General features: G+C 49.2%; 2 protein-coding genes across 2 annotated transcripts in view; both read right to left on the bottom strand.

Annotated features, from left to right (window-relative positions):
* The window catches only part of LOC142194239 (stromal interaction molecule 1-like), a 308,297-nt gene that overhangs the window by 136,587 nt on the left and 157,503 nt on the right, over nt 1–14,207 (bottom strand). The window lies entirely within an intron of this gene.
* LOC142193520 (olfactory receptor 52K1-like) lies at nt 11,125–12,111 on the bottom strand. The gene has a single exon (XM_075262493.1). The coding sequence runs from the start codon at nt 12,109–12,111 to the stop codon at nt 11,125–11,127; it is 987 nt and encodes a 328-aa protein (XP_075118594.1).

The following is a 14,207-nucleotide window of genomic DNA, read 5'->3' as shown; positions in this document are numbered from 1 at the left end:
GAAATGGCCAACTTATTCTGACATCAATCGTGCATGAAGGAAAAATTTTGAAAATTTTTGTAAAATGTTTCAAGAATTCAGTGATTCAATGGGTTTTCTGGGATAAATTAAAAAATGACTGGGGGCCGAGAGTGGGGGTGGGGAAACAATGATTGGCCTCATAGTCACCTGAACCTCTGAGCTTTAGGACCCCATTCTTTCCTTGGACTGGACTTGACCACCCAAACGGAAGGAAGGAGGAAGGAGATGGGTGAGTATTATTTCTTAGTTTTGGGGATTTGCCCAATTGTCATGAGGGCAGTAAATAAACATCATTACTATAGTGATGGGCTCATCGTGATCTTTTCTATGGATCTCCCTCTGTTTTTTGGGCGTCACCAGTTGGGTAACAATCCTTAGTCCAGAGGGTGCTCCATGAGACGCGACACACGAGACCGGAGCTTGGTGGATTTTACTGAGGTGTCAAACATTTGTGCAAATCTTTCTCCCGTACTTGACGGTCACAGTTGTCAACGTGCAGGTCTCTCGGAGCAGCCACTGAGCCATCACACCAGTACACTCCAGTACAACCCAGTATACAGCAGTGGTGCCATATTCTTATAGGGTGCCAAGGCGGTGACAAGTTTGTAAATTTGGAAGAAAATTGACAGGAAAATTAGACTTTTTATGAAAAGATTATGGTATATTTTTATTAAAGGGATTCTATCATTAAAATAAAAAATTTTGTAGATGACACATAGGAATAGTCTTAAGAATCGAGGGTTATGAATGATAACCTGTTTCCCTTAGTCCAAACAGCAGCACAACAGATGGGGTATTCCTGCCCCTGTGTGCGGTTTAGGACAGGTGGAATTTTAATTAGTCAAAATTAAATGCAGTCGTACCCCCTCTATAAGAGGGTAAGAGAACCTCCTCCCCTTGTGTTAATTATAAAGTAAAAATATCCGCAATATATAGGGAGGGAAAAAACTTGTGCTGCTGTTTGGACTAAGGGAAACAGGTTATCATTCATAACCCTCGATTCCCCCACGTCCAAACCGCAGCACAACAGATGGGGATGTAGCGAGATTACCCCTAGGGAGGGCCGCCTCGGCATACAGATGACAATAGATTATGACCGAAGGTGGTAGCCTCTGACCTTTGCAGGTCCAGACGGTAATGCTTAACAAAGGTTAAATGAGACTGCCAGGTGGCAGCCATGCATATATGCTCTAAGGAGACAGAGTGCCTCTCTGCCCAGGAAGTGGACATTGCCCTAGTGGAATGGGCCCTTATAAAATCTGGGGGAGTAAGCCCCTGAGACACAAAAGACAATCTTATAGCCTCCTTAATCCATTTGGATAGTGTAGGTTTTGAAATTTTAGACCCCTTGGACTGCCCAGAAAAGGAAACAAATAAGTTTTCCTCCTTTCTAAACTCACTGGTGCGTTCTAAATAGATGCGTAAGCACCTTACCAAATCCAGCGAGTGCCATCTTTCCTCCTCAGGAGAGGAGGGAGAGGGAAAAAACACAGGTAATGAAATAACCTGATTCAGGTTACTATAGGAGGGAACCTTAGGTAAAAAACCTGGCAAAAACCTTAACTGCACCTGATCAGGGAAGAAGGTTGTATAAGGCTCATGTGCTTATAGAGCCTGCAATTCCCCCACACGTTTGGCTGATGCAATCGCCAAGAGAAAAGCCAGTTTAACCGACATTAGTTTAAGGCTTGCCTCCTGCATGGGTTCAAATGGAGAGCTGCAAAGCCCTATCAAAACCGTTGAGAGGTCCCACTGCGGAACCGGAGGTCTTGTAGCAGGCCTTAGCCTGGTTGCACCTTTCAGGAACCTGGATATAAATATGTCCTGTGACAAGTGCTTGTTTAAACAAGCCGACAAGGCGGACACCTGCACTTTAAGTGTAGCAGGAGTAAGGCCCTTGTCCAGACCGTCCTGCAAGAATTCCAGTAGGCTTTGCGTGGATGGATCAACATGTGATCTCTGCTTATCCATACACCAGGTTTTAAAGGTGTTGTAGACCCTGAGATAAGCCTGGTTGGTAGCTGGAGCCCTTGAATGGGCTATGGTGTTGCGGACGGTTAAGGACAATTCTTCTAGTCCTGGTAAGGACCGGTCAACTTCCAGGCTGTCAAGTTGAACCTCTTGAGATCTTGGCATACTCTGGCACCCTGAGTGACTCATCTGAATGAGCTGGGTAAACCAAGCCCTCTTTGGCCAAAATGGTATGATTGCTATCACGGACGCCTGCTCCTGTCTGACTTTCATCAATACCCTCGGTATCATGGAAAGTGGAGGGAAGATGTAGGCCAGCCTGAACCTCCATGGAATCGACAGGGTGTCCACTGCCAAGGGCTCGTCCTCCAGGTAGAGAGAGCAAAATTTTTCCACCTTGGCATTGCACTTGGTGGCCATCAGGTCCACCTCTGGAACTCCCCACATCTCGGTAATTTGGACAAAGATTTGCTTGTTCAGTGACCATTCGCCTGACACCGTCAGACCCCGGCTCAGTTGATCTGCCAATACATTCAGGGACCCCCTGATGTGGACCGCCATGATGTGGGTAAGGTTCCTCTCTGCCCAGGAGAAAATTAGATTTGTTTCCCTCAGGAGGGCAGGTGACCAGGTGCCTCCCTGTTTGTTCAGGTAGAGGACTGCGGTGAGGTTGTCCGAACGTACCTTGACTGCCTTCCTCTGAAGGAAGGGGGCAAAATATAGAAGTACCAGATAGATGGCTCTGATCTCGCGCCAATTGGATGACTTGGCTTTCTCCAAGTAGCTCCATGTCCCTCTTGCGTGCATCTCTTCTAGATGGGCTCCCCAACCAGTGAGAGATGCATCCGTAGTCAACAGGGTCCAGACTGGCTGGACCGTGGACTTCCCGTCCTTTAGATGGGACCACCACCTGAATGACAGACGGGTATTGAGGGACAGGCGGATTGGTGCATCCAAACTTAGAGGGCTGCGGTTCCACTTCTGAAGGACCTCGCTCTGGAGCGGGCGCATGTGCCAAAGGGCCCAAGGGACTGCGTCCGCAGCCGCTGATATGAGACCAAGGACTTTCATGGCAGTTCGGACTGACACTCGGCTCTTCTGACGGAGATGGTTGACTGCTGCTCTGATTTTCTCCTTCCTCTGGGAAGGAAGAGAGACGGTCATTTGGATGGAATCCAGGATGCAACCCAGAAAGGTTTTCCTTGTGGAGGGTACAATGTCTGACTTGTCCCAGTTGATGATCCATCCGAGTTTCTGGAGGAAGGAAGTGGTCAACCGCATCTGGCTTACCAGTAGCTCCTCTGAGTGAGCTTTCAGCAGCCAGTCGTCTAGGTAGGGCACCACAAATATGCCTTGTAACCCGAGATAAGCAGCAATGGGGGCTATGACCTTCGTGAATACGTAAGGTGCTGAGGTGATGCCGAAAGGCAGAGCCGCAAACTGTAGATGGCGTAACCGGCCGTCCAAAAGAACGGCTATCCTCAGGTATTTCCTGTGAGTTGGACAAATCGGGATGTGAAGATAAGCATCTCTGAGGTCCAGAGTGGCGAAAGCGTCGCCAGGTTGCAGGAAGGCGACCACCGACTTGATGTTTTCCATCCGGAAATGTAGTTTGCGGATGAACTGGTTTAAGTAACGGAGATTGATTATCATCCTCCAGCCTCCTGATACTTTGGGCACCAGGAAGACTGGAGAGTATACGCCCAAGCCCTCTTCGGCTGGTGGCACAGGCTCTAAGGCCGCTTTTTCCAGATATTCTCGGATCATTCCTTCCAGCCACACCTGCTTTTGATTGAAAGAGCGGGTTGCGATATATTTGTCGCGAGGCGGAGACACGAAATCTATGCGGTATCCGTGTTGAATTAGTTGGAGGACCCAGGGGTCCTGGATGTTTTGTTGCCAAGCTGGAAGGTATTTCATTAAGCGACCTCCGACAGGTAGCAGGCTGTCTACCGACGGGCTGCAGTAGTTGTCAAAAAGACTTTTTGGGCTCTTCTTTAGAAAAGCGACGGCCAGATCCTCTGGCCTGACCCCCAGATCTTCTGGAATACTGCCCTCTAGATGAAGACTGACGGTATGACCCGAAGTCCCGGGTGTATTCTTGTATGGCTGTGGAAGGGATTTCCCCTTACTGTCAGCAAGTCCCTCCATAATCTCATCCAGGCGCTTGCCAAACAACCGGTCAGGCTCAAAAGGCAGGGCACAAATATTATATTTGGAGGCGTTGTCTGCCTTCCATGGCTTAAGCCAGAGGGGTCTTCTGGCAGCAGCAGATAAGGCCATACCCTTGGCGGCCGCTTTTACTTGGTATGTAGGGGCTTCCGTCAGGAAGTCTGTTGCCAAGAGGAAAGATGAGAAGGATGCCAGCAGGTCATCACGAGGAACCCCATCATCTATGTCACGCTGAAGTCTCGCCAGGTCTGACCGTAGCTTGTTGGAGACTTCGGAGGAGGCCACTCCGATGGAGGCTTGAGATGCAGCAGCCGAATGAATACGCCTGAGGACGCACTCTGTATGCCTATCCATAGGGTCAGATAAATTAGAACCATCCTCTGATGGCACGACAATACGCCTTGAAAGCTTGGCCACAGCAAAATCCACTTTTGGAGGAGTCATCCAGCCAATTCGTTCACCCCCTTCCAAGGGGAACATCAGTTTAAATTTTTTGGATTGGAAAAAAGCCTTCTCAGGGCGTTTCCATTCGGCTTCCATAGCCTTGGCCAGGGCTGGATCCACTTGGAAGGCCCTAGACCTTCTATAGGTGGAATCCGAGGCTTCCCCCTCGTCAACATCACGCCCGACTGGACGGATGGACTTAATCAATTTCTGCATTCTTTCAACCGGAAATGCGGACACAGCAGACTCCGGATCCTCATCAGAGGAGGAGACATCCATATTATAAGATCCTTCTTCCGAGGGATATACTGAAGGCCGCGAATGTGTACGAGGTCTTTTAGCAGTCTGTGAAAAAGACTCCTTAATCTCATGGACGGTATCCGAGACAAGTTCCTTGACCCAGGCGATCATGTCGCGCATAGCGGGTTCTTCCGGGGGAGGAGCCCGGCACTGACTGTTACCTCCTTACAGATTGATTTTTTCCTTCCCCTGGCCTTACCTGGCCTGGAGCTCCTGAGTCCGCTGGCCGGTCCACGCTTGCTGGCTCCCAGTGTGTTTCTGCACTTACGGGAGCTGGCCATTGCTCTGCATTCTCCCAGCCGGAGTTGGATGCCGGCTCTCAGCAGGACGGGGGAGGAGAGACGGGTCATGCGTCTCTACTATCCCTCCCCCTAGCAACTTGTATTAGGGGCACTATAGCCCTCGTTTTTTGGAATCGGGGGGGGGGGGGTTCCTGGGTAGGTCCAGGCTCCCCCTAATGATGTTCTGTAAAAGAAAAAAAAAAAAAAAAAAAAAGAGGAGGAAAAGTTTCTGTGTATGGGGCATGGGTGGAGCTAAGGTCTCCTCCCTCCCCTTGGAGTATTTAAGCTCCCCTGAGCAGAGCCTCAGTGCTTGCTCTGTAGCTGGATCAAGCTCCACACATTGAGTGCACTGCTGAATCCTTGCTGCCTGACGTGTGATTGTGGTCATCCACGGTACTGGGCTTAACCTAGCTAGGCTATGGTTTCCATGTCTTTAAATACTGATTTGTTGTTTCTGTTTTTAACATATGTCTTCCTCTCCTAAGGACGTTGAACCGCCGAGACGGAAAGGGACGGCCAAGCGTAGGCATCTCGCTTGCAGAGGATGCGATATTCCTCTTCCCGACAGCTATGAATTTAATAGGTGCCGTCAGTGCCGGGCTCCTCCCCCGGAAGAACCCGCTATGCGCGACATGATCGCCTGGGTCAAGGAACTTGTCTCGGATACCGTCCATGAGATTAAGGAGTCTTTTTCACAGACCGCTAAAAGACCTCGTACACATTCGCGGCCTTCAGTATATCCCTCGGAAGAAGGATCTTATAATATGGATGTCTCCTCCTCTGATGAGGATCCGGAGTCTGCTGTGTCCGCATTTCCGGTTGAAAGAATGCAGAAATTGATTAAGTCCATCCGTCCAGTCGGGCGTGATGTTGACGAGGGGGAAGCCTCGGATTCCACCTATAGAAGGTCTAGGGCCTTCCAAGTGGATCCAGCCCTGGCCAAGGCTATGGAAGCCGAATGGAAACGCCCTGAGAAGGCTTTTTTCCAATCCAAAAAATTTAAACTGATGTTCCCCTTGGAAGGGGGTGAACGAATTGGCTGGATGACTCCTCCAAAAGTGGATTTTGCTGTGGCCAAGCTTTCAAGGCGTATTGTCGTGCCATCAGAGGATGGTTCTAATTTATCTGACCCTATGGATAGGCATACAGAGTGCGTCCTCAGGCGTATTCATTCGGCTGCTGCATCTCAAGCCTCCATCGGAGTGGCCTCCTCCGAAGTCTCCAACAAGCTACGGTCAGACCTGGCGAGACTTCAGCGTGACATAGATGATGGGGTTCCTCGTGATGACCTGCTGGCATCCTTCTCATCTTTCCTCTTGGCAACAGACTTCCTGACGGAAGCCCCTACATACCAAGTAAAAGCGGCCGCCAAGGGTATGGCCTTATCTGCTGCTGCCAGAAGACCCCTCTGGCTTAAGCCATGGAAGGCAGACAACGCCTCCAAATATAATATTTGTGCCCTGCCTTTTGAGCCTGACCGGTTGTTTGGCAAGCGCCTGGATGAGATTATGGAGGGACTTGCTGACAGTAAGGGGAAATCCCTTCCACAGCCATACAAGAATACACCCGGGACTTCGGGTCATACCGTCAGTCTTCATCTAGAGGGCAGTATTCCAGAAGATCTGGGGGTCAGGCCAGAGGATCTGGCCGTCGCTTTTCTAAAGAAGAGCCCAAAAAGTCTTTTTGACAACTACTGCAGCCCGTCGGTAGACAGCCTGCTACCTGTCGGAGGTCGCTTAATGAAATACCTTCCAGCTTGGCAACAAAACATCCAGGACCCCTGGGTCCTCCAACTAATTCAACACGGATACCGCATAGATTTCGTGTCTCCGCCTCGCGACAAATATATCGCAACCCGCTCTTTCAATCAAAAGCAGGTGTGGCTGGAAGGAATGATCCGAGAATATCTGGAAAAAGCGGCCTTAGAGCCTGTGCCACCAGCCGAAGAGGGCTTGGGCGTATACTCTCCAGTCTTCCTGGTGCCCAAAGTATCAGGAGGCTGGAGGATGATAATCAATCTCCGTTACTTAAACCAGTTCATCCGCAAACTACATTTCCGGATGGAAAACATCAAGTCGGTGGTCGCCTTCCTGCAACCTGGCGACGCTTTCGCCACTCTGGACCTCAGAGATGCTTATCTTCACATCCCGATTTGTCCAACTCACAGGAAATACCTGAGGATAGCCGTTCTTTTGGACGGCCGGTTACGCCATCTACAGTTTGCGGCTCTGCCTTTCGGCATCACCTCAGCACCTTACGTATTCACGAAGGTCATAGCCCCCATTGCTGCTTATCTCGGGTTACAAGGCATATTTGTGGTGCCCTACCTAGACGACTGGCTGCTGAAAGCTCACTCAGAGGAGCTACTGGTAAGCCAGATGCGGTTGACCACTTCCTTCCTCCAGAAACTCGGATGGATCATCAACTGGGACAAGTCAGACATTGTACCCTCCACAAGGAAAACCTTTCTGGGTTGCATCCTGGATTCCATCCAAATGACCGTCTCTCTTCCTTCCCAGAGGAAGGAGAAAATCAGAGCAGCAGTCAACCATCTCCGTCAGAAGAGCCGAGTGTCAGTCCGAACTGCCATGAAAGTCCTTGGTCTCATATCAGCGGCTGCGGACGCAGTCCCTTGGGCCCTTTGGCACATGCGCCCGCTCCAGAGCGAGGTCCTTCAGAAGTGGAACCGCAGCCCTCTAAGTTTGGATGCACCAATCCGCCTGTCCCTCAATACCCGTCTGTCATTCAGGTGGTGGTCCCATCTAAAGGACGGGAAGTCCACGGTCCAGCCAGTCTGGACCCTGTTGACTACGGATGCATCTCTCACTGGTTGGGGAGCCCATCTAGAAGAGATGCACGCAAGAGGGACATGGAGCTACTTGGAGAAAGCCAAGTCATCCAATTGGCGCGAGATCAGAGCCATCTATCTGGCACTTCTATATTTTGCCCCCTTCCTTCAGAGGAAGGCAGTCAAGGTACGTTCGGACAACCTCACCGCAGTCCTCTACCTGAACAAACAGGGAGGCACCTGGTCACCTGCCCTCCTGAGGGAAACAAATCTAATTTTCTCCTGGGCAGAGAGGAACCTTACCCACATCATGGCGGTCCACATCAGGGGGTCCCTGAATGTATTGGCAGATCAACTGAGCCGGGGTCTGACGGTGTCAGGCGAATGGTCACTGAACAAGCAAATCTTTGTCCAAATTACCGAGATGTGGGGAGTTCCAGAGGTGGACCTGATGGCCACCAAGTGCAATGCCAAGGTGGAAAAATTTTGCTCTCTCTACCTGGAGGACGAGCCCTTGGCAGTGGACACCCTGTCGATTCCATGGAGGTTCAGGCTGGCCTACATCTTCCCTCCACTTTCCATGATACCGAGGGTATTGATGAAAGTCAGACAGGAGCAGGCGTCCGTGATAGCAATCATACCATTTTGGCCAAAGAGGGCTTGGTTTACCCAGCTCATTCAGATGAGTCACTCAGGGTGCCAGAGTATGCCAAGATCTCAAGAGGTTCAACTTGACAGCCTGGAAGTTGACCGGTCCTTACCAGGACTAGAAGAATTGTCCTTAACCGTCCGCAACACCATAGCCCATTCAAGGGCTCCAGCTACCAACCAGGCTTATCTCAGGGTCTACAACACCTTTAAAACCTGGTGTATGGATAAGCAGAGATCACATGTTGATCCATCCACGCAAAGCCTACTGGAATTCTTGCAGGACGGTCTGGACAAGGGCCTTACTCCTGCTACACTTAAAGTGCAGGTGTCCGCCTTGTCGGCTTGTTTAAACAAGCACTTGTCACAGGACATATTTATATCCAGGTTCCTGAAAGGTGCAACCAGGCTAAGGCCTGCTACAAGACCTCCGGTTCCGCAGTGGGACCTCTCAACGGTTTTGATAGGGCTTTGCAGCTCTCCATTTGAACCCATGCAGGAGGCAAGCCTTAAACTAATGTCGGTTAAACTGGCTTTTCTCTTGGCGATTGCATCAGCCAAACGTGTGGGGGAATTGCAGGCTCTATAAGCACATGAGCCTTATACAACCTTCTTCCCTGATCAGGTGCAGTTAAGGTTTTTGCCAGGTTTTTTACCTAAGGTTCCCTCCTATAGTAACCTGAATCAGGTTATTTCATTACCTGTGTTTTTTCCCTCTCCCTCCTCTCCTGAGGAGGAAAGATGGCACTCGCTGGATTTGGTAAGGTGCTTACGCATCTATTTAGAACGCACCAGTGAGTTTAGAAAGGAGGAAAACTTATTTGTTTCCTTTTCTGGGCAGTCCAAGGGGTCTAAAATTTCAAAACCTACACTATCCAAATGGATTAAGGAGGCTATAAGATTGTCTTTTGTGTCTCAGGGGCTTACTCCCCCAGATTTTATAAGGGCCCATTCCACTAGGGCAATGTCCACTTCCTGGGCAGAGAGGCACTCTGTCTCCTTAGAGCATATATGCATGGCTGCCACCTGGCAGTCTCATTTAACCTTTGTTAAGCATTACCGTCTGGACCTGCAAAGGTCAGAGGCTACCACCTTCGGTCATAATCTATTGTCATCTGTATGCCGAGGCGGCCCTCCCTAGGGGTAATCTCGCTACATCCCCATCTGTTGTGCTGCGGTTTGGACGTGGGGGAATCGAGGGTTATGAATGATAACCTGTTTCCCTTAGTCCAAACAGCAGCACAAGTTTTTTCCCTCCCTATATATTGCGGATATTTTTACTTTATAATTAACACAAGGGGAGGAGGTTCTCTTACCCTCTTATAGAGGGGGTACGACTGCATTTAATTTTGACTAATTAAAATTCCACCTGTCCTAAACCGCACACAGGGGCAGGAATACCCCATCTGTTGTGCTGCTGTTTGGACTAAGGGAAACAGGTTATCATTCATAACCCTCGATTCTTAAGACTATTCCTATGTGTCATCGACAAAATTTTTTATTTTAATGATAGAATCCCTTTAATAAAAATATACCATAATCTTTTCATAAAAAGTCTAATTTTCCTGTCAATTTTCTTCCAAATTTACAAACTTGTCACCGCCTTGGCACCCTATAAGAATATGGCACCACTGCTGTATACTGGGTTGTACTGGAGTGTACTGGTGTGATGGCTCAGTGGCTGCTCCGAGAGACCTGCACGTTGACAACTGTGACCGTCAAGTACGGGAGAAAGATTTGCACAAATGTTTGACACCTCAGTAAAATCCACCAAGCTCCGGTCTCGTGTGTCGCGTCTCATGGAGCACCCTCTGGACTAAGGATTGTTACCCAACTGGTGACGCCCAAAAAACAGAGGGAGATCCATAGAAAAGATCACGATGAGCCCATCACTATAGTAATGATGTTTATTTACTGCCCTCATGACAATTGGGCAAATCCCCAAAACTAAGAAATAATACTCACCCATCTCCTTCCTCCTTCCTTCCGTTTGGGTGGTCAAGTCCAGTCCAAGGAAAGAATGGGGTCCTAAAGCTCAGAGGTTCAGGTGACTATGAGGCCAATCATTGTTTCCCCACCCCCACTCTCGGCCCCCAGTCATTTTTTAATTTATCCCAGAAAACCCATTGAATCACTGAATTCTTGAAACATTTTACAAAAATTTTCAAAATTTTTCCTTCATGCACGATTGATGTCAGAATAAGTTGGCCATTTCTCAGCAGAACTGAGTGCTCACGATTTCTAGACTTGGCCAACTTACTCTGACTCGGCTCCGCTATATACAATGTCGTATGAAGAAAAGACCATAAACATAGAAATAATCAAAAACAGCAAATTTATACCAAAAAGTCACCGAAAGTTCTAATCAATTAAAAGTTATTAGGCATCTACTTAAAAAATAACAAGCATGATGGCCACCGACGTGATGAAGACGAGAAGCTGAATCCAGTCATGGTGGTGGCCAAAGATAAACTCATGGTCATTACTGGTCAACAAACATCATCTTTGGACAACCTGAGACCCCAACATTTGTTGCCCCTTCACTTTCTTTCTCCAGGGCATCACCAAACAATCTCTGATTTCATTCACCGCTATACCGTAGATAATGGGGTTCAGAACAGCGGGCAACAAGAAGTAGATGACACTCGAAAGGTTCTGAGAGTCGGCCGAATTGAATTCTTCAACCTTGTACAAGATGGAGGACAGGAGGCCGCAGGAGTAGACTGTTAATGCTACGAGTAGATGTGCCCCACATGTACGCAGGGCTTTACGTCGCTTGGTGCCCCCTGTGACCTTCAGGGCCGTATGAAGAACCTTCAGGTAACAGATCAGGAGTATGCTGACATCTGAGAAGGTGACTCCAATCCGGACCAGTAGACCAACCAGCTGAGCTCTCGAGACATCTCCACAAGCCAAGCTGAGGAGCACCACATACTCACAGACAAAGTTCAGGATCCGGTTGGACTTACAGTATTGGACTCTTGAGGCTAGGAACACAAGAACGCAGACAAGGATACTGTTTCGAACAATTCCGACCATCCATAACTGGAACAAAGAGTTTCTATTGATAATATTGTGGTATCTCAGGGGGTGACAGACGGCCACAAACCGGTCAAAGGCCATCAACACGAAGACTGTGGACTTAAGGATGAGGGCAGAGTAGGCGAAGAACATTTGGGTCAGGCAACTGGACAGAGGAATACGATTCTGCCCCAAGAAGCTCAGTAACATCGCAGGAACGACCGTGTTAGTACTGAGGATGTTCATGATGAGGAGAAGACCGATAAGGACATACATGGGGGTGTGAAGGTTCTTCTCCCTCCAGATGGTGTACGAAATCAGGAAATTAAGGACCGTGATTAGCATGTAGGTGGTGAAAAATGGGACAAAAAGGATCTGGCGGTAGAGAGTGATCCCAGGAAACGGAAGGAGGAGGAATTCTTTATATGAAATAGAAACGTTGTGACCGAGACTGGACACTTCCATCTCATCGTCCACCGCCCCGCACCTGAACCTCCTTCCACCTGTCCTGCACAGGACAGAAAAAAACACAAGGGGAGGAGGTTCTCTTACCCTCTTATAGAGGGGGTACGGCTGCATTTAATTTTGACTAATTAAAATTCCACCTGTCCTAAACCGCACATAGGGGCAGGAATACCCCATCTGTTGTGCTGCGGTTTGGACGTGGGGGAAAGGCGATTCTTCTCCTACCTTTCGTTGTCTTCTCTGCGCCGCCGTTCGGTAGAGATCCAGATTTCTGTTGGTATGCAAATGAGTTCTCTCACAGCACTGGGGGCGGTCCTCAGTGCTCTAACAGCACTGGGGGCGTCCCCAATGCTATAAGAGAACTCTCCAGCACCACCTCCATCTTCTTCAGGATCGGCCTCTTCCGGCGCTGGGGGTGAAACTTCTAGGCCTCAGGCCTCGAGGAGAGTTGACTGTGTATGCCCGGGGCCACAAGAAAAATGGCAATTTACACAGTAAGTATGCGACCATTTTCTTGTGGCCGGCGGGCAGGCACAGTTGGCTCTGCCCGTGGTCTAGAAGTTTGATCCCCAGTGCCAGAAGAAGACGCACAGAGAGGCCATTCCTGAAGAAGATGGAGGCGGCGCTGGAGAGTTCTCTTGCAGCATTAGGGACGCCCCCAGTGCTGTTTGAGTGCTGGGACCCGCCCCCAGTGCTGCGAGAGAACTCATTTGCAAACCAACGAAAACTGGGATTTCTACCGAACAGCGGTGCAAAGAAGACACCTAAAGGTAGGAGAAGAATAGACTTTCTTAAGGCTATTCCTACGTGTCGTCAACAAAATTTTTTATAGATGCATATGTGTGCTGATCCATCGTGCCTTCCACAATGATGAGTGCGCCCAGATGGATGATGACATGCGCCTTCTGTGATTGGTTATTTAACGTTGATGTCACAAGTAGGCGCTGGTCACATTAATAGGACTGGACTGAGTATAAGACACTGATCACAAGGACCTGGAAAGAGGCCAAAAATGTTTCTGAACTTGCTGTATTTTTGGTGCACTGAGGTCTATATTAGTCTCTGCTCTTCACTTTTTTAGACAGTGGGTAGAGCAGAGTGGTGGGCCGGGGCGTGAGTTATACCACAAATCTACCCCGGTCCCTGACTGCCATAGATCTGCCGCCTATTAAGACTGGAGTAAGAGTCCCCAGTCTTCATACATCCCCACACCCTCTGTACTACACGGGCACTATGAGATCTGATGCCAGGTATCATTGGATATGGAGTTGTTGTTGTTTTTCTATCAGTCTAGGTACGGTACATGGTAAGAGTAGAAGTTACAGACATTGATCTTTCTTCATCCTGGAGCCTGACGTCGCTATCACCCCCTCCCCCCACAACGGAGGTGAAGTCATTGGCCCCTATAGACAGTGTCCCAGGATCCGGCTTTGTGCAGCTCCTATAGTCACCTCCTTGTAGGAATATTCTCAGTGTCTTCTATTTAAGATTTCTATGGAGTGGGTGGGCCAAGGAGGGTCCCTCCAAAACATCTGCACCAATGAGAGAAGCTGGAGGAGGGAGAACGTGAAGGGCAGAAAGAGAAGAAGACACACGGCCATTGTGGATACAGCTGGTGTCAGGTAAGACAGAACTGGAGACCCCCTACCCCTGGGCTGCACCTGGTGGGTTGTGCTCCTTCTCTGGTGGGGTCACTCCACTGTTGGGGTCTATACGTTTCCAGCCTTGGCGGCTGCACAGTGCGCAGGTATTCCATGGTGTTTGCTAGAATCTCTGTGCTGTGGTCTACAGGGACCGGGAGGGGTCTGCTCTGGTGTAGAAGAAGAAATGCAACCTGTTTCTCAATGTGAAGAACTAGGAACGTTCATCTTTATAGGGCTATGGATCAAACCTCATGAGGTGACTCCGGAGTGCCCCAACCTATAGCGCTATAGATGCCATGAGCAGACCTCACCTTACATTGGTTCCATGCACTGACTGGATGGACGTCTTGTATAGGTTTGGGTTTTGCTCCTTGGAGAACAATCTGTCAGGGGGTGATCTTGTCTGTGGTTCCATATACCAGTCTGTGTGGTCCATACATCCATGACTATGTA

This window comes from Leptodactylus fuscus, chromosome 2 (assembly GCF_031893055.1).
Source record: "Leptodactylus fuscus isolate aLepFus1 chromosome 2, aLepFus1.hap2, whole genome shotgun sequence".
Classification (NCBI taxonomy): domain Eukaryota; kingdom Metazoa; phylum Chordata; class Amphibia; order Anura; family Leptodactylidae; genus Leptodactylus; species Leptodactylus fuscus.
The sequence above is the reverse complement of the archived record's forward strand: the minus strand, read 5'-3'. Positions and strand labels throughout refer to the sequence as shown.